Raw genomic sequence first — 23,905 nt, 5'->3', positions numbered from 1 at the left:
CCTTCCATGTGTGCGCATCTTTGTTTGTCAAAATGTGTGTTTGTGAATATGTGGATACATTGTGTAAAGGTAATGGAGACACCTTGTCCCCCCGTGGCCCCCAATGGTAAGCCGTCCCCCGTTGCACTGCTCCAGGCTCATTCTACATCGAATGAAAAGGTGTGTGTTCATCCTGCTGCAAAGGTACACAGTGTGTGTTTCTCACATTCAAAACTATTAGATTTTTTTCATGGAATGCTTGTATGTGCTCATTCAGTTTTCATTAGCAATTATCTCTGGATCATTGGTTTTACTTTCTGGCTACATATTTGCAATTGCTGGTCCTGCTTTGCAACTGTAGGCCCCAGAGCTGATTCCCACTGAGGAAGATCATAAGCGTGTGAAGAGGATCTTCACCATAAATTGCGGAAATGTAACTTCTCTCTCCCCTCAATTTGTTTGGTTTGCATCTGCCATGCTGTACCAAGGCTTACCATGTGACTAGCCTGAGTCAACTGCTTGCTTCCCCAGCTAGAGGGAAATGTGTCCCAGAATTACCCAGGTCCACACCGGGTTGTCCTAATAGGGGTACAATTACAGGGTTCCCCTGGGTTGTTGGCCACATGGTGTGAAATCTGAAACTTTGAGACCAAAGAGACATTTCTATAGCCCATAGATTATGGAGATTTCATCAGAGTTAGTTCGGGAGAAAATAAAAGCTTTCTTGGACTCGTGTAAGCATATCTTGTGTTGCCTGAATGTTCATGTTTATGATATAATCTGATATCTTAAATTGTATGCTATGTGATTGATTGGTAAGAGGCTTTTGTTTCAGAAAAGACAACAGCATGAAACCTTTTACTTTTGCAGCTGACTTGTACACCTCTGATAACCTCTGAACAGCTTTAGCTCAGTGTCTGTCCTGCTTATTACCCTCCTCTTATTCATTCTGTAGTATTAATAGTTTTGTTATCAGGTGCAGAGGAGCACCTACTGTACTTTGCCCATTGGCATTATGTGCAATTATTGTGGCAGTGCTTGAATATATGTGTCTGGTAATTTGTTCTCTCAAAGTCTGCAGCACTGAAAAGCACTTTTTCTCATTCCCTCTTGCTCTGATCTCCTATTGTCTCAAATCGTGTCTTATGTCTCTGCTCTTTGCTTCTCTGTGGATCATTGGATCTTGACTTGCTGCTGTACTCTTTGCTGTTTGCATGGCCAGCGTGCCCGAGGCCACAAATCCTCTCAGGTACAGCCTGCCCGACCGTAGGCTCGCCGCACTCACTCAGCTGTAGAGTACTGGAGTCTAAGCTTGTTCTCCTCTACTGACCCCTCTCTGTCCTACTTTGCCTGCCTGCTGTCTTTGTCCCCACATGGCTGTCTGAGGTTCATTCTGGGTTCATGCTGGGGTCTGGAATGTAGTAATTTGACATAAACCAGCACCAGATTTGGGTCAGGGGTTCTGGAACAGGTTTTAGAGGTCTCAAGAAGATAAATAATAGCTTAACTTTAACAATGCTGCATTCAGGTTGTAGTGTGCAGCTATGTAATAATGACTATTTTAAATAATACTGCATGTTTCAGTTTTGTTGCTTTTGCTCTTCCCTCTCACATATATATATGTTATATGTAGTCATATCCAACAGTAAACAGTTTCTCAAATATGTTATTTAAGATATCTTTCAGATAGGGTTCCACATGTGTTTCTGTGAATTGAAAAACTGCAGGAATCCCTGACTTCCCATGCAGAGATACATATATTACATTATATCTTGGTGTTATTATAGTACCGTCTATATATCTCAGTTCATTAGCATCGACTACATTACATTTTACAACTGGCTGCATGGTGCCCTGCATTTATCCCTTACAGTGTACAACTGATCATGTAAATTGTGACAATAAAATGGCAGTATATGAATTCTGTCCCTCTAGATCTACACACTACTTCAATGCACCTTGTAATCCCTGCTCATTAACGCAGTAATACTGTAATTTTTTATGGCAAATTACTCAAATTATTTTACTAGCATTGCTTGACTTACTGTTGCATCGTTGGATTGCTGCAGGTCTTGTGCGGTGTTTGTATTATATTTTTTACTCTGAATTGTTGGTGACCAACCGTTATGTTTTTACACTATGCCTATTTTTGCGTTCTGTTGTGCACTCTGAAATGACAAATGAATGTTATGTGTGACTGTTGAATCAAATCATTAAAAGTACTGACTTCTCAGTTGATTTCTGCTCCTTCCCTTCTCCAGTCCAAAGTTGTGGACCCTGTGGCCATCCTTCAGGCATCACACTCTGCAGCTAAGGTTTGACTATGGCTACGTCTGACTGTAGTTCTGGGTGCATCCCTCTGTGTTTCAGAATGATGTGTGTTTTGTGGTTTTTGTGTGTGATGAACTAGTAAAGTGGTGTGGGAGGATGGCCTTGTAGTTATTGAGGCAATCCCAGGTTTCATCTTCCCTGTGGCCCTGCCTGTACCCTTAACTGTTCCCACTTCTTAACCAGTGGGAGAAAAGACAAAAATATGCTGTCTCGGTACAGCTATCCAATCTTTATTTTGATAGCTTGATTGCATGTCTCAGTACTGTGTACCCAAAGTGTTTCTATGCATGACTCACTCCAAACACTTGACTTTAGTTGTTGGTTGTTTTCTGTTTTTAAAATTATTTAGGTGTATCCCTGTGCAATCCCTCTAAACCCATGTATTTCTCTCAATGTGATGTACTTGCTTGCAATGTGTCATCTGTGACATCTTTTTAGTGAACACATCAAATGGACTCTCAATGAGTTCAATGCACACTTTGTGAGCTCTGGAAGGGGCTTTAAAAGGGAAGCCATGGGAACTCTAGTTCATCTGTGGAGGGCTGGTGTGTAATGGATGTAAATGTTGGGGGTGAAATATGAAAAGAAACCAACTCACACAAATTCATACAGGTTTTTACTCTGAAAGAAGCCCTCCACCCAATGAATTCAGTTCTTTTATATGAATGTATGCTGCATGCAAATCAATCCATTATGCAATTATCTAATTTAATAATTCAACAGTTGTCATTGCTAATGTACTTCTTCAATTCGTAATGTTCCGTAGTTCTTTAAATAAGAAAATCTTTTCCTCATCCTGATTGTTAACCTGTTCCAACAGGGGAAGACTGAAGAGCAGATAGTAGCAGAGAAAGCCTGGTACAACACTGAAAAAGTATGGCTGGTTCACAAGGATGGATTTTCATTGGGTTAGTAAAAACTTCTGCATTTACGTATCTGTATGTATATTTTGTATCTTCTGTACATTAGTATTTTAAAGAAAATTGTCATGACATTGTGACATTTTACTGTAGTACCATAGAGGTGGATTGTTGAGGCATAGAACATGCTTTTGGAATTTTCATGTTAAAAGAGGGCAACTGACTAGACTACTCCGTTTTACCTCAGGCTGTATAAAATTAAACTATTCCACTACCACTACCACATTTTCAACATTGAATGCATGTTTAGTTTTAATGAAGCTTAGACGTTATTAAAAGAGATACGACTGCCACACATTATCAGACATGTAAGATAGGATGAAGCTTTTGCACCCAAGTCGAGATCATATGTCATGATAAATTAACTCCACATTTTGTGCAGCAACTCTCCTGAAGACAGAGGCAGGCAGTCTGCCAGAGGGGAAGGTGAAAATCCGTCTGGAGAGTGATGGATCTTTATTGGATGTGGATGAAGATGATGTAGAGAAGGTATTTAATCATCAAATCAACTCTGAACCTCATCAATTACGGATGACACTGTGTGACCACCTCTGACTTTGAACTCTAGGCAAACCCTCCGATGTTTGAGCGAGTGGAGGACCTGGCCTCTCTTCAGTATTTGAATGAGTCGAGCGTGATGCACTCCCTGCGGCAGCGGTACGGTGGTAACCTGGTGCACACCCACGCTGGGCCCAGCATGGTGGTCATTAACCCCATTAGCGCCCCCTCCATGTACTCTGAGAAGGTAGGCTGCAGTCTGTGCATATAATGATATCTCTTATGGAATAGTAGAGTACAAGGGTGCAATCAGAATGAAATTAACATAAAGAGATATTATCTGATATATATAACCACCTCTCTTTGATTTTGTCCTCCTCTTTCTACCTCTACTTTTTGTCTTTGCCAGGTGATGCAAATGTTTAAGGGCTGCAGAAGGGAGGACACTGCCCCTCACATTTACAGCATGGCACAGTCTGCTTATAGGAACCTCCTGACCACTCGTCAGGATCAGTCCGTTGTCTTGCTGGGAAAGAGTGGTAGCGGCAAGACTACAAACTGTCAACACATCATCCAATACCTGATCAGCATTGCTGGGAGCACCAACAAAACATTTTCTGGTAAGTTGGAAAGGATCCAATCTCCAAACTAATAACAAAAAGTAAATAGATTGTTGTGTTATTTAGTTCCCCAAAATGACTGTATGGATTTCTCTTTGTTTTCTGTAGCAGAGAAATGGCAGGCAGTCTACACAGTTTTGGAGGCATTTGGGAATGCATCTACCTGCATGAATGGCAATGCTAGTCGCTTCTCCCATATTGTTTCCTTGGATTTTGACCAGGCGGGCCTGGTGACCTCAGCCTCTATCCAGGTACAAATAAACACATTTATGTATTTATTTATTTATTCATTTAAGTCGCTGATGGTCAACTGCTGAATCTATCACTCCATTCATGCACATCTGCTCTGATCTCAGACAACATATCATAAAATAGTATAGAAATTCAACAAACTTCAGCAGCCTTTGTTATTATGCGTACTTGCACTGCCTATAATAAATGTTATTTTATGTCTTGCTAATATCCTGTTCTGGTGCGGCCTTGCAGACCATGCTTATGGAGAAGATGAGGGTGACAAGAAGACCAGAAGGAGAGTCCGCTTTTAATGTCTTTTACTACCTAATGGCTGGTGTAGATACGTCTCTTAGGTAAGGATTAGTACTATAATGCCAATTACACACACAATACTGAATTTATTATATTGATATATTGCAATGATATATTACTGCTTTTGGAGAATGCTGCTAATTTTTCCCCAAGTCTTACTGATGTAACGTTAGTGGACATGAGAGATGAAGACATCTTCTGTGTTCTCACTGAGACTTTCTTCATCAGAACTGAGCTGCACCTCAACCACTTTGCTGAAAACAATGCTTTTGGAATCATGCCTCATAATAAGGTAATTATGGTAATTATTATTTTTACCAGTTATAAAGATGAATGTTTAATGTTACTTTTATATGAATGCAGATTGTCTGGTTGTCATGTAGCACACTTAAATAGCTAAAGAAAATCTTTGTGCAACTGATATGCACCAGCTCACCAGTGCTTAAACTCAGATTATTGATATTACATTTATTATCTTTTCAAATTCATCAGCCATGTAATAAACCTACTAACAATTTATAACTAAGTTGTTGGTCTTCTATCTGTGCATAATGCTAGAAACCAACTGTCACACAGCAGAGTGTCATGAATGAACAAACTACTAAGACAGGTTGTTGATTTTTAATATCTGTTGTAATAACTTAAAGGGGCATTAGGTCACTTTTGCATTTTTCTTGAATATACTGTATGTGCTGCCAGGCAGAGGATAAGCAGCGGGCCTGCCAGCAGTTTTCCAAGCTGCAAGCAGCCATGAAGGTTCTGGGGATCAGTGCTGATGAGCAGAGGGCCTTCTGGCTTGTCCTTGGGGCCATCTACCATCTTGGCGCTGCAGGAGCTACTAAGGGTAAGATTGCTGAACTAACCAAATGATTTACCATTCTATAGCTGCATCACTTATTTGTGAGGATAATGTCATTTATAAAATACCACATACCAGTAACAAAGAGGCTAAGGGCTATTATTGCACACTACAGTACATTATTAAAAAGCTAAAATTTGTTAGCCACAAATCCTGAGCCTGCATTATCTCACTGTAGGTAATATCTTCTGCATGATGCAAGACAGCTGTAATCCAGATAACTGAATTATGCATTTGCACTTTAAGAGGTGTGCACAGGTTGTTAGACTGCTCTACTGCACTGATCTATTGTTAAAAATCAAAATTTAAGGAAGGAACAGTTTGAGTTACTATAGCAGCAGTCATTACAGTACCATTGCTGTTTCAGAACTGATAGCATTTCCATATGAGAACTCTGAAAACGGTAAAATTCATATAGACATATCATTAAAGTTTATTTGCCTGCAGGCTTTGGTCTAGTAGTTTGGACAGCAGTTAATGATTATATACAACAGATGATGTGTATGATCATTCATTAGATCTGTGCTTGTGTCAGATTTCCTTTATTAAACCTTATTGAATCACCATATTAAATAAACAAAAGCAGTGTTTGTGCTACAGCCACAGCATCTGAAATCTCTGGCAAACTACCTCTCTTCAGTTGGGAAACTGTTGCAGTTCTAGGGCAGAAAAAAAAACACTCATCTAATTTTGGCCTTAAGTCTTGACAACATCTTATCTTGTCATACAAATGCATCAGAGGACTAAAAGGAACGGCAGTTCTCTTAAACACAAGGATTTATTTCTGTCTTTGAAGCTATTTGTGTGATGAAACCTAACATGAGAGAATTTGATTGTTTTTTTGCTCTGAAGTAATAGAACTGCCTCTCTCTGTATTTGACTTTCATTTTAAAATTAGATATCTGTCATTTGAAAAGGCTGAATGTGTCAAAAAGATTTTTATTATTGTTGAGGTGAGTATTAGTCATACTTTTGAAAGGCCCTTGCTTAAAAATAGTTGGGCTTTTTCAAGAATGGAATTATCTACATTTTTTCAATTAAAGGTTTTAAAAGGTATTCACTGTATCTACATCTAATGTTGACTTCTTACAAGTCCTAAGCTTTGAATTCTCTGTATATATAGTACATTTTAACTTGGCTCTCTTTGGTGCACATCTGATGTGCACATTTAGCAAAGTCACTTGAAGGATACTGTACTATCTTACAACAAATGTTTTTGTCTGAGGAGCATTGAACTGCAAATCAATTAACATGATGTCTGACTTTCTCTGTTTTATAACCTGTTAGTAAATACAGAATATCTATAGAATAATAGAATATACAAATGACAAGGAACATATATTAGCAGTGACAGTTGCTCTGTATTTTGTTCATTCTTCACTTTCTGTCCACACTGTCACTGCCAGTCACTTATGCAGAATTGCTTGCCAAATTATTTTCAGTGATCTTCTCCAGCTGGCTGCTAATCTCTTTGATGGCAATATAACACCATCCAGGAACAGTTTTAAAATTTTCAGCAACGAATATTGTCCCGCTTAGCATCTGCTTTTGGGAATACAGACCCTAAACAACTTTGTTCTGATCTGCAAATTACTGTGTGACTTATGTCTTGTGCTGATAGGACTGCTGTCCTCTTCTTTAACACACAGTGGTTTTCATGAGGAAACTACGCATGACAGGGTAAAAGTAATGACCAAGAGTTGACACATTGGTGGCAATTAGATTCTGTTTCCCCGTCTGAGGGAATATTGAATTTATTCATGAAAATACTCTGTGCCATTAAAAAATGTCTTTGCTGCAAGGACTTAGTTTATGTTTTCACTATCTCATACAAATCTATATTAAAAAATTTATTATAGAAAATATGTTGATTTTTCAGCTTCATAGTGTAACACAAGAGGGCAGCAATGATCTCTAATCCACTAAAACTAATTAAAGGGACCACTACCTGAGATGAACTTGCTTTGTATACTGTACTGACAACACTAATGTCTAGTAAGTGTAGATAGAAAAAAGCTGACTACACAGTTAATCTGGATGCTTTTTAAGTGCAGATATTGTATATATGTAGTTTTTTTATTTATCTTTAAGAGTCACACACTCATTAATGTTTGATTCAGTAACATTGGCTAACCCCATTTCCTCTTTTTGATGTTTAACTGGGATTTAAATGACTGTGGTGGGAAATATCTATCAAAGCAAATATTTGAATGTCTTTGCTTGTCTTTACAACCATGCTGCTTATCATCATGAATAGTACACAGGGCTTCTGCAGGGCTGATGGAACAGATAGAGCCCACTACTCTCTGTGTGAATCCTCCAGTTCATTTTTAAGTCTTAGAAGATACCACTTCATGGTGGATTAAAACTGAAGTTTTCACTCATATCTGCATGTTTCTATCACTCAGCCACTAGATTAAAGAGAAACTTGTATTTTCCAACAGAGAGTCTTCATATAAATAAATGAATTGTGTTCCTTAATGATAAGTTTTGCTCTTGTTCTCAAGATGATAAAAAGGGCATTTATAACTTAACTTAACTTCATACACATTATTTAAATGTAAAACAATTGAGGCTTTTAGCTGAAGATGCTAGTGGATATGTCTTTTTTCCTTAACTATAATTAAATATATTCAAGCCACCAACATTTTGAGCATGCTTTTAGTGCATGGTCTCACCAGCTGTGTCAGTGTCAGCTTGACCAGAGTCATAATCATACCCTGTCATAGACAGGATTGTCAAAAAGCTACCAGGCTAGCCCTGTGCCTGGGGTAGTTGGCAGAAGGGCTAATGGAGGTTTTCATGCACGTGTCTCAGCTGGCAGGAAACAATTTGCACGTCATGAGTGGGCCCAGAAGGCAGCCTACCTGCTGGGCTGCACCCTGGAGGAGCTCTCCTCCTCCATCTTCAAGCACCAGGCCAAGGGCACCCTGCCCAGAGCCAGCACCATCCGCCAGGCTTCTGACGAAAATGGCACAGCAGACGCAGGTACTCTACAGACCACATTTACCAACAGTCTCTGTCTCTCCCCTGCCCCCCATTCCTCTTTGTCACTCTCTCACTATTTCCACACACACGTGCACATACATGCCTCTGCTCATCACCTGAGGGAAATTGCATGCTCTGGAGAAAGTAAAGCTTATCTTAGTAATGAATACCACAGCTTTACAATGGCTATTGACAGATAAGTACACACACTATGTCAGGACAAGCAATTTGGGATCCACTCTTCATTCATTGCCCTTGAAATCATAATTGCCTCACATTGATTTTTCACATGTGCAGGTCCTCTCACTTCCATCAAGACCACAACGCACTTTGAAGGACATGAGGATACAGTTAAAAGTCTATCACAGTAGGGATGGATAGGATTGACCTCTGTTTCATCTTTCACTCCCCTCAAATATGAATCCACGGTCACAGATGTGTGCACACTTGAAAATATCCCCCAGGTGTCATGAACTCACTATTTTGTGAGATAGTGGAATGAATTAGGAGAGCTTAACAGGTGGCCATTGCCGCGAGGCACAGACATGAGTATGTGTTGTTTGATCTGACCAATTCAGAAACACCTGAGTCCTCAATAACACTGCTTTACAGAGACAATTTCAGACCCAATTTGAATACTTAATGCCTTTGGGCGTAATATGCTCAAATATGCACATCCTTTAGAAGAAAATTTAGTGAGCTTAGTTTTAGTCTAGCATCTACAGCTTACAAAGTGTTTTTTCATGTAATTCAACTGGTTGCCGTGTTGATGGAGATATTGTTGTTAACTGGCTGTTTCTGATTCGTTCTGTGTCTGTGGTTGCTTTTCATACCAGGATCCAAGGCTACAGCTATGGAGTGTTTAGAGGCCATGGCATCTGGGCTTTACTCTGAACTCTTCACTTCCCTCATTTCTTTAATAAACCGGTTAGTATTTCTGCTCCAGTACCTTACTGAAGCTGTATCATTCCTCAAATTGAAGATGTCATGTTTTTGGCTTATGCATTATTTTATACACATTCCTTTTAATTTAGCTTGACACGGTGGATATCTTTCTAAATCTTGGCACCTTGAAAAAAAATACATTTCTGCAATTTCTTTGGCTTTTACCAGTGGGCTTAGGTTTTAGGATAGAATGAGGATTCAGTTTAGTAAGGGTTAAAGTTGGGATGTATTGGAGAGACTAAGGTTAAAGCTAGGGGTGATGCAGTGAATGTAATCAATAAAATATTGTCCAACGTACTGCAATGCTAATGTTTGTGAACATGTGTGTGTGTGTGTGTGTGATTTTGCCCTGTATGCTTCAGGGCCTTGAAATCCAGCCAGCACTCCTTGTGCTCTCTGCTCATTGTGGACACTCCAGGCTTTCAAAACCCAAGGCTGGCTAAGCGTGAGTGCGGCGCAACTTTTGAGGACCTATGCCACAACTATACTCAAGAACGTCTGCAGACCCTCTTCTACCAGCGTACTTTCGTTCAGGAGCTGGAGAGATACAAGGAAGTAAGGGCATTTGAAGTATTTGTACTGTGCACATAGCCTCATTCTCATTTTCTCTTTCTTCCTCCTACTTCTCCTTCTGTCTCCCTTTGTCTGCTGCTTTCTCTCAGATATATCAACTCCAATTGTGTATGTGTTCACACATCAGATACACTATCCCTCCCACCTGTCACAAGCTGTGACAAGCCAAAGTAGTTCATGTGTTAGACCTTCTCATTAGCGATGCCAGTCTTCACCTCTTCTGCCAAGATCAAAGTAAAGTCACTCACAACTGCCTGGGAGACACGCCCAGCTGCACAGCAGTGGTGTTGCTCCCTGATGAAGGAACCTGTCTGGCAGTGCTGGACCACAACAAATGTGCACAATCATCCCTGAGAATTGAAGATATTTAATGATAAAATACCAGCCATTACAAACATAAATATATTCATCCATTACTGCTGTTCCAACTCTAATCTCAAAAATATCCTAATTCAAAACTCAGTAGATAGTACACTAAAGTTAACCAGAAGTCTTAATCATGTTACTTTTAATACTGTGAACATGGATCCTGGGATTTCCCACCCACATTACCACCCACATTGCCTGGGAGAAAGAGAATTTGAGCAAAGTATCGCATACATCTGTGTAGTGTAATTCTTTCTTGTCAGTATATTTCAAAATATAGCTGTGAAATTGTCATTGAAAAGTGGGTCAAACTCATTTAAAACAGCACTCAGTATCAACAATGGGAGTGACAGGCAGGTTAAACTGTGCCTTATGTTTTTGAATTAAATGCTGTCGAGTGCTGCAACCGTGTGGATAGTTTTTGTATGTCCTCTGCATATTGACTCCCCACAGCAGAGAACTGAAAATCATTTAGGCTACTTCAAATACACAGTCAATTCCAACACTGGCATCCGTCACAGCCACACTATTAGCACTGCCATCATTTCACCACATTTCTAGTGCAGCCTGCACTTTGTCACTGTGAGCTGCTACATTCCTGTTTTGGTCTGGTGAAAGTAATTTAGTATATTTCATTCCACTTTATCCCAGGAGTGTTATCGTCTGCCACAGTAATGAAATCTTTTCCATTTTCCATTTACCTATTAGAAAAATAGTATTGGTAAATGCCAAATGTTCTTGTTATTCTAATAGATTTGTTGTGACTTTTAGTTTCCTTCCATATAATATGCCATTGTTTTTTCAGTTCAATATCCATAAACATCTTTTAATGGATATTACGCCAGATGGTGACAACCCCCAGTGCCCTTCATATCTGAAAAGGGCACTCTGACTTTGCTCCACAGGGAAGACTCACAAATTCCAGACCCTGCTCCAGAATTATCACGGCTCCCTGCACCCTCACTAGCTGCATGGATACTTAGATTTTTAATTACTGATGACTGGCACCAGTGTGCATAGTTAGCAGGACCAGTGCGAGACTCTTCTGTTTCGTCTGGAGAACTTGTGATGGACACCCAAATTGTGATGTTGACATTTACTTAAAAAGTGCCACCCACAATTCAGGTTGGGAGCCTGGGTCATATGTATGTGGTCTCCAAGGGCTCATGGCAGCACTGGGGAACTACAGCCAAAATAAGAACTAGGTTCCTGTGGTCAAAATGTGGTCCATAGTCCTGGAAAAGCTCCTGTGTTTGAATAGGGTCAGTAGACTCTTCAGTCAGAGATACCCTCACATCCAACCTCACATTGAGTATAGTTTCATTCCTTGTCATCTACATTACCATTTTGTGAATATCAGGTTCCTCTTGATTAAACATAAATTTAATATATGGTCACTACAAAGTATCACAAGGATACAAGGATACAAGGACATTTATTGTCATCTCACCACAGTTACATTTGTACTTTTCAATTCAAATACTACATATAACATGAAATTCCCGGGGCTTTGGTGATTAGTGAGTGTAAATGCAAGAGAGACATTTAAACTTAAGAATAAATTAAAATTAAGGTTTAAAAAATATAAGTCAAATAAAATAAATAAAAACTAAGGAATATAAAGAATATAGCATGCAAGGCTGAGATAGTACAGGCAGTTGAAACTAAAGCAGTGTTCATGGACATGGCTAATAGAATATACAGTCATTGTAAATTGACCATACTTTGTTAAGGTAGTTCATTTGGATTTTGTGTGTATGTGTGTAAAATATAACACGGGGCTCCAAGCTGCCTCGCATGCTGTAATCTATATATGCTGTATATTTTATTGTATTGCAAGTGCACTGAAGGACTTTTAAAATGTGATTTAAAAAAAAAAATCTGGACCATTTATTTTTTCAGTTTCTTTTATTTTCACTCTCACACAACAACAGTTTTTACATTTTGTGGAGGAAATTGTGTTTTTTTTTAATTTAGCATCATCATAAGTCATTACAGAGTCTGTCAATCTGCCTATCTGTCTTCCTCCAGGAGAACATAGAGCTTGTTTTAGATGACACAGAGCCCAGCACATCTCTGTCTGTAGCAGTGGTAGACCAAGCCTCAAGCCAAGCACTGGTAAGTTCAGTGTTGACTGTATGTGTCTGTTGTCTTCACTTTTGTGTTAATATTATACTGGATTTCCCACTTGCAAAGTCACTTATTTTTGTTGATATTTTAATGCATAAATCTGGTATTGGTATAATATTTTTCCTCTGATTGCCTCTCAGAACACCGAGGGGACTTGCGTGCCTTTCATGATCTATTTTCACATGGTGATCTCCTGACACCGTTATTAAATTCAGTAATGAATATCATCATCTTTAAGCTTCAGAAGTTTTCTTTATATGAGTTTTCAAATATTGAAAAGTGTTGTTTGGCAGAGACTTGAAAGAGAGGGTAGGAGGAGGAAAAGAAAGGTTAGGGAATTGACTAGAAGAAAGAAAATCAATGTCTGACCTTTGCAGCCTGTGATCTGCACCATGGAAACAGAAATGGCAGAGTTTAGAGAGTCATAGATCACTTTGGTATAATTCCAATGTGTTTGGTTTGAATGCTTTACTTTTTTAAAGGGTTCCCACTCTAATGGGAATGTCATGTGAGGCAGTGAACTGTAGTACATCACACTAAAAACCAAAGTAAACTGTAAAGATCTGCTGCTTAGAATGAAAAGACATTTTGATCAAAGATTTTTTTTTTCACTCAAATATTTTTTTCAGATGTCCGTTATCACAAACAGCCTCAACGCTTATTTCATTGCAAGCCTCATAGTTGTCATATGTTTCCTCCAAACTGATACTCTGTGTTGTATTTGCAGCCAGTGTAGTGTGCACTGCTGATAAGGATGTCTCCAGTGTCACTTCCTGATAGCTGCTAAAACAGTTTTTGGTTTTGTGGTTTTGGTTCCCAAGCTCCCTGTGTGAATTCAGGCCTGAGCAATGTTAGCAAGCTGGCCGAGCAGTGCGGAAATAATTCTTGCTGCAGCAATGGTGACTTATTCACAATGTCTTTGGCTAAAAGGGGCACCATTCAAACTGTGAAGAGTTGAAACAAAGTATGCATTTTAATGCTGAAAGTATAAATTTGCGCTGCACTGCCCATAATAAAGTCCCATTTACCTGTTTGGTGTCATATAAACACACAACAAAATTGTTTCTCATGCACTTATTCCATGATAATTGACGCTGAATTAGGTTTTATTTTTGTCTCTGTGTTCACACTAATTCTATTAATTTTTTAATCCCTTCTCTCCTGCCACTCTCCGCATTCATGAACAGCTTTTTGTTTCCATTTCAATTATAAGGAAAAGCTAAATTGATGATGCTATTATCACAGCAACTGCTGAAGGGCGCAAGGACCACAATTGCTTTTGAAACTGCAAAAAAAAGCACACAGCACCCTACTTTTACTGACATTTCAGAGAACACTTAATAGTTAAATATTTAATATTTTAAGGAAACACTGGCAAAAGGGGGCCACCATCCAGCATTTGAAGGATAAATTTCAGGTTCTTTCATAAGTAGCAACATATTGTTTTTTTTCTGTATCCAGGAGGGGGATAAACAGTAAAAGCTGAAATTTCCTCTGATTCATCAATGCGTTCTCATTAAATAGCTAAAGCAAGCTAAACATCCTTGTGGCAAGGTCATTTGTTACTCATGTACGGGAGACTGTGAGTAAAACACAATCTCTTTTGAGGCAGACCTATTAGTAAAAAATAAGTGTACAGACTAGAGAGTCAAATTGGAAAAATGGAAAATAAGCCAAAGGTACAGGGCAGTTTTCAGTTCAACAGTCACTTCTACTCGTGTATCATCCTTCTGAACACTTGAAGGTCAAACAGAACATTTTGTGTCCACAGTGGGGTTACACTAATGACCTATGACCTTTGCGCATGTTTGTCTGTGCACATGTGTTTATTTGACAGGTGCGCACAGTGCGAACGGATGAGGCACGGGGCATGTTGTGGCTGATGGAGGAGGAGGCGCTACAGCCTGGGGGATCAGAGGAAACACTGTTGGGACGTCTCTTTAGCTACTATGGACCTGCAGAGGGCGAGAGTAAAGGCGAGGAGAACACAAACACACACAATAAACACAGCAAATACAAAGCATGGCAAGCATTCTACTTGACCATATGATAGCAGTCTTTAAAGATATTGACAGAAATTAAAATTGAATAGGAATATTTATTGCAAGTATAATTTATTAAGTATCATTTATTTGTTATTATTATCATTATGATTATTATTTATGACAGTACAGTACTGTAGATTTAAACATTTTACATTAAAACCGCATGGACAGGCTCACAGGGCCCATAACTAACTAGGTTAGAAACAGAAACAGGTTGTCTTTAATTGTTACGCTATCAGTAAAGTGTATGTAAATATGTGACTTCAGAGTAATCAAGATATGATGAATCAGCATGCTTTGATAAAAACATTCCTGCAGTCTGGATAAACATTTTCCATAAACTCCCAAATGAGACTTTAAATTATTGTCATCTATCTGCATATGAACAAGAGCCAGGGAATCTCACACTGTCTCCTGCATTTACATCAGGTCACACTTTCCTCTTGAAGAGTGAAAAGAATAATCATTTCCTGCTGGGTCACAGTCACGGGACTGACTGGGTGGAGTATGATGCCCGCGGGTGGCTGAACTACGCCAAGCAAAATCCTGCCTTTAATAACGCTACCAGCCTCCTGCAGGACTCCCAGAAGTAAGCATCACACATATGGGAGGACTCTGTCACTGGTGGGTTATTACATGATTTTTACAATACTTCAGGCTGAGGTAATGTATATCTTGCAGGAAGATCATCAGCTCATTGTTCATGGGCCGAGCGGGCGGGGCCACCGTTCTGTCCGGTTCCATAGCAGGTCTTGAAGGTGTTTCCCAGCTGTCCTTGCGACGGGCCACTAGCATGAGGAAGACCTTCACCTCAGGGGTGGCTGCTATCAAGAAGAAGTCCTTGTGCATCCAGATAAAGCTTCAAGTGGTGAGAGAGGAGAGGAGGGGAAGGAACAACTAAAGGAAAAACTAAGACCTTTAAATATAACATCTCAATTTGAAAACATAATTGACACAGGCAATGAATCAGCTTGACTCCCTGGGATGTGCTTGTACTTCCAAAGATACAGAATCTTTGAATCTGAGCAGCTTTTTTTCATTTATTGGCTCCCCTCTTCTTTGCTAACAGGTTAGCAATAGGAACTTGACAGGCTGGCTCAGGGCTCATGGTTGTGAATTTGTATTGTAGTGTACTTTGGACCTTATAGCAGTCACAAATTGCTTAATCCAGCTTTAAATAAAATGGATGGGAACAAGGCCAGAACTTGGGCTGCAGCCAGAGCTAAATTGGAAAATTATATTAGGCGTCACTGGTGTTGGCATGCTATGAGTTTTGTTCTTCAAAAAAGGTGCTTAAAATGAAAGTTAGCAAAAACCATGAGGGAATCAAAGGTTCAACAACTTTGCAGCAGTAATTCATTTACCAAGCAATATCAGAATAACCTATTGTATAGTATTCAGATAAGCAGGTTAACATGTACATATCGAACATTATTCACAACACCATAACAATAAAAACAGGAATTTCCAGACCTTTTTCACTGTAAACCGTGGTGAACAGTGTCCTCTTGCAGCAGCAAACACAACTTTTGGAAACATCAAGATACAATACTACTCTATGACACAAAAAATCAACATGAAAGTGTATGTATTTCTCAGCAAAAATTGATTGAAAAAAAAAATCTAGAATTTTTATTGTCTGTCTTTCAGTGTTGTTGTAGTGTTACGGACTTTTAATGTGACTCAACTATAACCTTGAACAAAAAATAGATGGTAGATAGTAGATTTAACCCCTGTGTGGCTATTAAAACACAAATATACAACGTAATACTGTAGGGTGTGCATATCAGAGTATATGTAGATGTGTCAGTGGAAGATATTGCATTGGTTGTTGGCCTGTTTCCAGCATAGTCCCTAGCCCTGCCTTTGTTTTTTCTAGGATGCTCTCCTTGACATGGTGCGGAGGTCCAGGATTCACTTTGTTCACTGCATATTGCCCAAGGCAGATGCCCTCAAGGCTCTGAGTGGATCACTGTTCAAAGGTGGGGAATGTGAGGCTCAAGGGGAGAGTGGAGATCCTGGCTTAATGCAGCTAGATGTAGCTTTGCTCCGTGCTCAGCTGCGTGGCTCCAAGCTGCTCGACGCTCTCCGGATCTACAGGCAAGGTGAGATAGCTGCTTAAATCACATACTAAGGACTGGTATAGAAATACAAACCTCCTTGCCCAAGTTTTTTAAAAAATGATTTAAAGGGTCCCCTCCAAAATGTCTATTATACTCTACAAACATTTCCAGAATATAATTTTGTTATTCACTACTGACCTTTACAGGTTACCCTGATCACATGGTGTTCTCAGAGTTTCGACGGCGCTTCGATGTGCTGGCACCGCACCTCACCAAGAAGCATGGCAGGAATTACATAGTGAAGGACGAGAAGAGAGTAAGTCAATCAGCGAGAGAGGGAGTAAAATGTACAGCTCTGCCAGTGGCCAAGCACGGTGAAGATTAATGGTGTGAGGAGACAGCTTCATTGCATCTGCCCCTGATTTGTCAGCAGCCAACTGACAGAGAAATAAACCTTCATTCATCAGAGCTATTGTAATGATCTAATCAACTTAACCTTATCCGTATCATGCCTGTTAAAGAGGTAGATCAGTATTGTGACTTAGAAAGTGCTTCGCTGAATTCAGAGCTTTCGAAATACCATTCAAGCAGGTCTAGTTATCATTTTTTGTAATCTGGGAATTGGAAAGTAGCAGCCAAGGTTTTTCCCCATTGCTTTGACAGTGAGGTGCTTTACCTTTTTAGTGCTTTTGCTTTAAATGTATGAATAATGACTGTGGAAAAAAAAAACCTTTAGATGAAGCCTGGTGTGAATTTTATTCTCAGAGGTTAACTATCAATGAGGGAGCAGTGTGCATTTGTGCCTTGGTGCTCTGCAAGAGAAACCCCCCGTTGAAGTGCAGTGGAGAGAGAAAAAGAAAATACAAAAGTTTGTTTCTAGAGAGAAATGAGAGAGAGAGTGAAAGAATGGGGTTGAGGGAGAGGAAAGCTCTTTTCCCCTGTGCCAATGTACTGGAGCTGGGTTTCTGTGGAAACACTAGCAAACAAAAGCCCTTCAGTGCTCGTGGCAGACCCCTCCTGGTGTAATCTAGATGTGGTCTTTCAGGCTGGAGGCTCAAGTAGGGAGAAGAGGCTGAGACAACAATACACCTACAGTATACACAGGCTGGTAGAAGGACATGGAGAGGCTCCAGGCTGGCTGATGGTGTACATCTGTGTGTGTTCAAAGCTGCAGTAGGGCCAATACCACAAGGGGGGGTCTTGAGGAATAAACCAGGCACAGGTGGATTCTCTGGGAAAAGTTGTAATTGGTTTGTGGTTGGGGTCGGGAGGTTCGGGAGAGCTTAACTTTTTCCTGTGCTTCCTGTTTTACTTTCACAACATAATGCAGTCGGGAATGGATGTCAGAGAAGAGGGAAACCAGCACTGTGCCATTAGTTCAGCATGGCAACTTAAAGGAACTGTGGACTACTGAACTGTTGCCGTGACAGTAGAAGTTCCCACTGGATCCAGCAGTTGAAAGACTAAAAGTGTGTGTATGTTTATGTATATGTGTGCCTTTACCCAGGCTGTGGAGGAGCTACTGGAGTCCTTGGATTTGGAGAAGAGCAGCTACCACATGGGGCTGAGTAGGGTGAGTAATACCACCACATCACAAACAAATAAACTGCTTTAAAATTATTGAATAAAGCATTGCTGTGAAACCCTGCCAGTTTCACTCCTATTAAAGCTCTACACACTGGCTGCAGTACATGGCTCTTTATATCCTTGTTTTTTTTTGAAAGGGCACTGTTTGGAGGAGTGTGTCTTTCATTACACCTGTCCCTTTTAGAGGACTGTTTGATTTTCTTTTCTTTTGGAAAGATGCCAAGCCTTGCCTCTTCTTCCAGTCATTTAAGCAGTCGCTACCCGAGAGGCATGTCTGTACGCTGCCCGACTACGTGACCGTAATTCCCTCTTTCTTTTCAGGTCATTAGAGCAAATTCTCCAAACTGATGGCCCTCTTTGTTTTTCACCATGACTGTTGTAAAGTAATCACAGTAAACACTGCTTGGCACACTGAGGTCTAATCCTATCAGCCGGAAAGTGGCCATCAGCCAAGAAGGAAATCAAAGGAAACAATAATGTACAAAACAGTGGAACTTATGCTCCCAGACATGTGCAGTGCACAGGGCCCTTTTAAAACACATGACACAAGAATGGTTTGGAGGCAGCTTCATGTGGTGCCACACTGGAGTGTGAAATGGGCTCAGAAGTAGACAAGCACAGTTGGCCATTCTAGTGTCGTCTTAGCAACCTGTCTCACTTGCATGCCAATTACACCAGCCTCAAATAACCTTATAGCAGCGGAATCACGGCTCTTGAAGGGATGAAATCTGCCACATGTCTACAAATAGCACATCCATGTACATTTTAGAAAGTGCTACGGGCATGTGATGATGATGAAAGACAAATAGCATCACTCCTCCCTACTGGTTTGCAGATTTCCCTACTAAAGCTGCTCCATCATTTACATCCTCTGCTTTGTTTACAAATCACATATGGATTTGGTAATTCATAAAGCACTGGGAATTGTGTACTGTAGAGAGACAGTTTTGCCGTCATCATCCATCCATTTTAATAGCTAGCTGCCGTCATCATCCATCCGTTTTAATAGCTAGCTGCCATCCTATCTGAAATGCATTCCCACTACCTAATCCCTCTGAGGTATAGACAGGCCGTGACGTGAGCTGCTTTCTTCTGGCTGTTTACCTGTGTTTTACCTTTGGCCCAGATTAGAAACAGACCAGGCTGATTGTCCAAGATAATAACTTAATCACAGCCGTCTCACTTAGATAAGACTCACTTGTCCATGGATTACACTGTTTCTTATTGATTTACTGCTTCAGTGCACTTATTTACTTTTTAACTCAGTTGTCTTTTTGTTTTTGCTGTTATGCTTCACGCTAAAACAGGGCCTCTAAATCGAATTTTCTCCTGGCTAAAATAAGCATTACATGATCTCTTACTAATATTATCCTCTGCTAATAAGTGATCTTATGTGTGTGTGTGTGTGTGTGTGTTTTATTGCTCTAGTTGTTCTTCAGAGCTGGCACCTTAGCTAAGCTGGAGGAGCAGAGGGATGAGCAGACCAAGCGTAATCTAACTCTATTCCAAGCTGCCTGTAGAGGCTACCTGGCACGGCAAGCCTTCAAGAAGAGAAAGGTAGGCAACATCACATTGAGAGGAAGAACTTAAAGTTAGTCTAAGCTCAAAACACCAACAATATATTTATCTAAACTGAATAAAAGTATATCGATCAATCACACAAATGAGAGAATAGTGCAAAAATAAATGTAACAAAAGAGAACAAATTTAGTATCAAAGTCCATTTGGCTGCTTAGCTGTCTTTTTTTCTTTTTTTCTTACTAAAGTAGGTGAAGAATGTGAGCTCCAGAGGCCTTGTTGCCTAGGAGTCCACCAGGAGTTGAGAGTTCCTTGTTCACAGCTAATTTTAGTGCCTGTTTGCTCTGCTGCTGGGCTCTGCTCCTGGGCTCCTTCAACTAATTACAAATGTGTTCTCTAAATCTATCGCCCTTACATCCTCCCTTCTATACTGCAATCCATCCAATCAGCTTTCCCAAGTGGTTATTTAATAGTGACATGTCCTCTTCCGTTGCATTTGATCAAAGTGCTCCCCTTAAATACAGCCTTATCAGGCATGCTGCTGACTCACACCCATCTGCTCCACCCATCTTCCATTTTTCTCTCAGCATGTGATGGGTCCAACTCTCTGGACCTCATACATGTCCTCTTGTGATGTATGGAGCCCTGCAGTCCTTTTCCTCTCTGTGATTACTATTTAAGTGAATGTGCCGCTTCAGCTGGCTAGTGATGAACCAGCAGAAACAGAATCAACATTACTGCTCTCCATCTAGTATGGCATGCTGTTAGTGCGTAGATATCTTGCACACTTGTATAAAAGGCCAATAAAACTATTAAATTGTCATCTTTGCAATAAGGTAAATCTATATCACCTCATTTATTACTGGACTTATAGCTCTCTCTCTCTGTTATTACTGTTTTACCATATGACTGAGTAATGAGAGTTGGTCGAAAATGGGGATCCAAGAAAGGCCAATGTATTTTCTTTATCAAGTTCAAAGGTCATTATCTACACAGTGAAGCAGGCTAAGAGCCTGGTGCTTCATAATCTGGTAGAAGTTAAAGAAAATCAACAGCGAGGAACCATCCAAAATTGCTAGGCAACTGTGCAATTACAAAATCCATTAGCAAAGAGGCAATTTTTTTCCCTCTGCCCCCATATGCCTCCTATCTCCTGCAAATGTATCAGTAATAGAAAGATAAGACTTTATTTTTATTTTATCTTGTAATTTATTACTCTTAAACTCAATTTAAGTTGGCAAGGTAAGATGTAACATGCAATTATGAATGTGATGAGAGCTACCACAGATTCTATAAAGGCAGGGTTATAGGATGATCTAGTGTATATATCTTATTTAAACTGTGTACATGCTAATGCACATTACTTTCATGGTCACCGTTTCTCTCAAAAATCTATAAAACTCACATTCCTAGGACCAGTTGACTATACTTTAAATGTAACTTTAACAGCTGACAATACAAACTTGCTAAACATTTTTTTTAACAGCTTTGCTAAATGAAATCTTGTTTATTCAATAAAGTAATTCTGTCTGAGCAAAAATGTTCCCTGAAGGAATTATAAATCAGGCATTCTACTCATTCCCACAGTGTTGCTGAAGCAACTCATGATGATAGGAGGCATAGATCACTGATAAGATACTCAGATAAAAAAGTAATTCGGGCTGGGCTACACATGCAGTACATGGCCCATTCCGATTCAGTGTCGGGTGCAGCGTCGTGTAGGTACTGGAATAGTCCCTTTCATGCATTGGTAAACGCCACTCTTTCCAATAATGGAATGAAGTCATATGAAGCCATATAAGTTTTGATTTTTTGGACTCAACTTCAAATATTACGTCATCTTAACATTCTGAAATATATATATATATTAAAGCTTTTAACATTATTAGGTCAGTATTTGCAGTTTTCCCCTTGCTTCCCCTTGCTTTCACCTTTTTTTCATCTACTGCTCAAACAACCACAGTATGCTGGATTTATTGCTACTCAACTGTTACATGTGTGGTATACAGTCTGTACTTGCAATGACTACCTGAAGGGCATTTTTTCCTCAGCTGAGTCTTATTTCTGCTTATATTAGTCCTGATTCAATTAGTCGCCACCAGAGTAATGGAACAGAAGCAGGGCTGTGGTGGATTATTGAGTGATTTCCATCTCTCCTTCTCTCCATGTGGACGGATTTACAGAGTGTGTTGCTGTTCAATCTTAGAGTAATCATCATATAATAACATCCACTTGTGCCCTTGCTGTTACCCTGTTATCCCTGTGTGAAAATTGATAGGGCTCCATTGTCTCTTGCACTGTATCCAGTCTTAGCAGGTACAGTAAATGGTATTTTGCCTCTGGAACACTCCAGATGAGTTCTAGTGAAGCCTCTCGGACGCTGGCTCGTTGATGTATATGGATGTGACAGAAAGTTCCGTTGATTGATATTTCCTGGCATGTTAACCTTGTGAAGCTGTGCCGAGCCCATGTGACATTAAATGACAAAACCGCAATTTTTCTTGTTTTTTTTTTTCTCTCTCAACTGTCTCCTCAAGGGGACACCCTGACATTTTAAAAGTCTGTTATTTTGCCCCAGCAGGCACTTACCGCATTGGGAGTTTTGTCCTTCAGGTACCCTACAAATAAATTTTTTCCAGCTATTTGCATTGAAATCAGCGAGCGTAAGCTAGCTTTAGCCTAGTAATAACAGTCCTATTTGTTTGAACCTTTTCCCTATGTTGCAACAGTGCTCGCTGAATGTTAAGATATACCTTCATCAGACAGGGGATTCTTCAGGATATGTCATTCATTTGAAACATTCATTCCCATAGCTCCATATCAAAGAAACCTAAATTCCTGCAGCTGTAAAAGCACAGTGGGGCTCTGCATTGGTATGAGATATATTTCTTTGTATATTGTGTGCCTTTTTCCATTTTTATAAAGCCATGCTAACTCCAACAGCTAAGATTATAGCTCTTTGAAATGCATTTGTATTTCAGGATTGAACTGTCATTTGATAGTACTACGATAATGATATTAGCTGGGCATGACAAACCAATATGTTCCTGATAAGGCTATACATGTAATCAGAGCCACTGTCCTTTAGCAAGGCATTATCCTCAGGAACTGAGTGTTCGCTTTAGAAGTGGGATAAAGGTGGCATCAGGCGGTGCTACAGTCACATATATGAGCACTCAGATGTCTTACACGTATACAAACATGCCTGTATAAATATACATATATATCACACACTTGAAATACATCTGTAACTACAATGTATATGTAGAATATTACTGAAGAGAATGGAAAACATGCTTTTGTCATAATCTTGGCTCACAGTCACATCACACTTTCTTACAGTTGTCACACCCTCTTAATGTGATATGAATACTAAAATGTTTCTCCACGGTGTTCATACACTATAATCTTTTGTTTGTTTTCCATTCATTTTAGACTAAATATGACAAGTGAGACCTGTTTAAATCTTCTGTCAGAGATTTGCTGCGTTTTGCTCCATGTTAAGGCTTTCACTATGTGACGAATCCTAATTGGTCATAGAGAGTACTGTAACTTCGGGGCAAAATGTACCTGATGATGAGAATTGTGTTGCTCTAATTGGGTTTGCCCATAATCTGCTGCTGCTAGAGAGCCTCATGCATAAGCAGCATGGAAATCGTGTAATACTTGGAATTAGCTGCCAACATGTTTGATTTAATTAATCAAAAATTAGCTTCCAGCCTTGGAACATACTCTGCTGAAACTCTCCAGAGGAAGCTGGCAAGTCCTGGGATAGCAGTTCGCCCATACATGGGCAATAATAACACAAGAATGAGGAATGATATGTTTTTTTCAAATATTTTGAGGCTGATACGGTGGCAGTAGATGGGTTCTGTAAAGCATTTATTCCAGTGAGTAATTCAGATTTTTCACATTTTCTGGAATTGTTCTATGGATC

At 39.8% G+C, this 23,905-nt stretch overlaps 1 protein-coding gene across 7 annotated transcripts in view; it reads left to right on the top strand.

Annotated features, from left to right (window-relative positions):
* Positions 1-23,905, top strand: part of LOC122994949 (unconventional myosin-XVIIIa-like) — a 56,562-nt gene that overhangs the window by 6,411 nt on the left and 26,246 nt on the right. For 3 of the 7 annotated variants that reach the window (XM_044369773.1, XM_044369772.1, XM_044369767.1), the window contains 22 exons: positions 70-183; positions 341-412; positions 2,241-2,294; positions 3,131-3,218; positions 3,613-3,719; positions 3,799-3,975; positions 4,138-4,348; positions 4,457-4,599; positions 4,835-4,935; positions 5,123-5,186; positions 5,594-5,738; positions 8,571-8,741; positions 9,578-9,668; positions 10,049-10,241; positions 12,657-12,743; positions 14,593-14,731; positions 15,230-15,389; positions 15,482-15,668; positions 16,680-16,905; positions 17,070-17,179; positions 18,371-18,436; positions 19,879-20,007. In XM_044369773.1, the coding sequence (XP_044225708.1) occupies positions 70-183; positions 341-412; positions 2,241-2,294; positions 3,131-3,218; positions 3,613-3,719; positions 3,799-3,975; positions 4,138-4,348; positions 4,457-4,599; positions 4,835-4,935; positions 5,123-5,186; positions 5,594-5,738; positions 8,571-8,741; positions 9,578-9,668; positions 10,049-10,241; positions 12,657-12,743; positions 14,593-14,731; positions 15,230-15,389; positions 15,482-15,668; positions 16,680-16,905; positions 17,070-17,179; positions 18,371-18,436; positions 19,879-20,007 (2,835 nt within the window). Of the gene's footprint in view, positions 1-69; positions 184-340; positions 413-1,201; positions 1,229-2,240; positions 2,295-3,130; positions 3,219-3,612; positions 3,720-3,798; positions 3,976-4,137; positions 4,349-4,456; positions 4,600-4,834; positions 4,936-5,122; positions 5,187-5,593; positions 5,739-8,570; positions 8,742-9,577; positions 9,669-10,048; positions 10,242-12,656; positions 12,744-14,592; positions 14,732-15,229; positions 15,390-15,481; positions 15,669-16,679; positions 16,906-17,069; positions 17,180-18,370; positions 18,437-19,878; positions 20,008-23,905 lie in introns of all 7 variants that reach the window. The other 4 variants (XM_044369769.1, XM_044369768.1, XM_044369771.1 and 1 more) reach the window with 4 other exon arrangements.

This window comes from Thunnus albacares, chromosome 13, assembly GCF_914725855.1.
Source record: "Thunnus albacares chromosome 13, fThuAlb1.1, whole genome shotgun sequence".
NCBI classification, from domain to species: domain Eukaryota; kingdom Metazoa; phylum Chordata; class Actinopteri; order Scombriformes; family Scombridae; genus Thunnus; species Thunnus albacares.
This window is presented reverse-complemented; position numbering and strand designations above follow the sequence as displayed.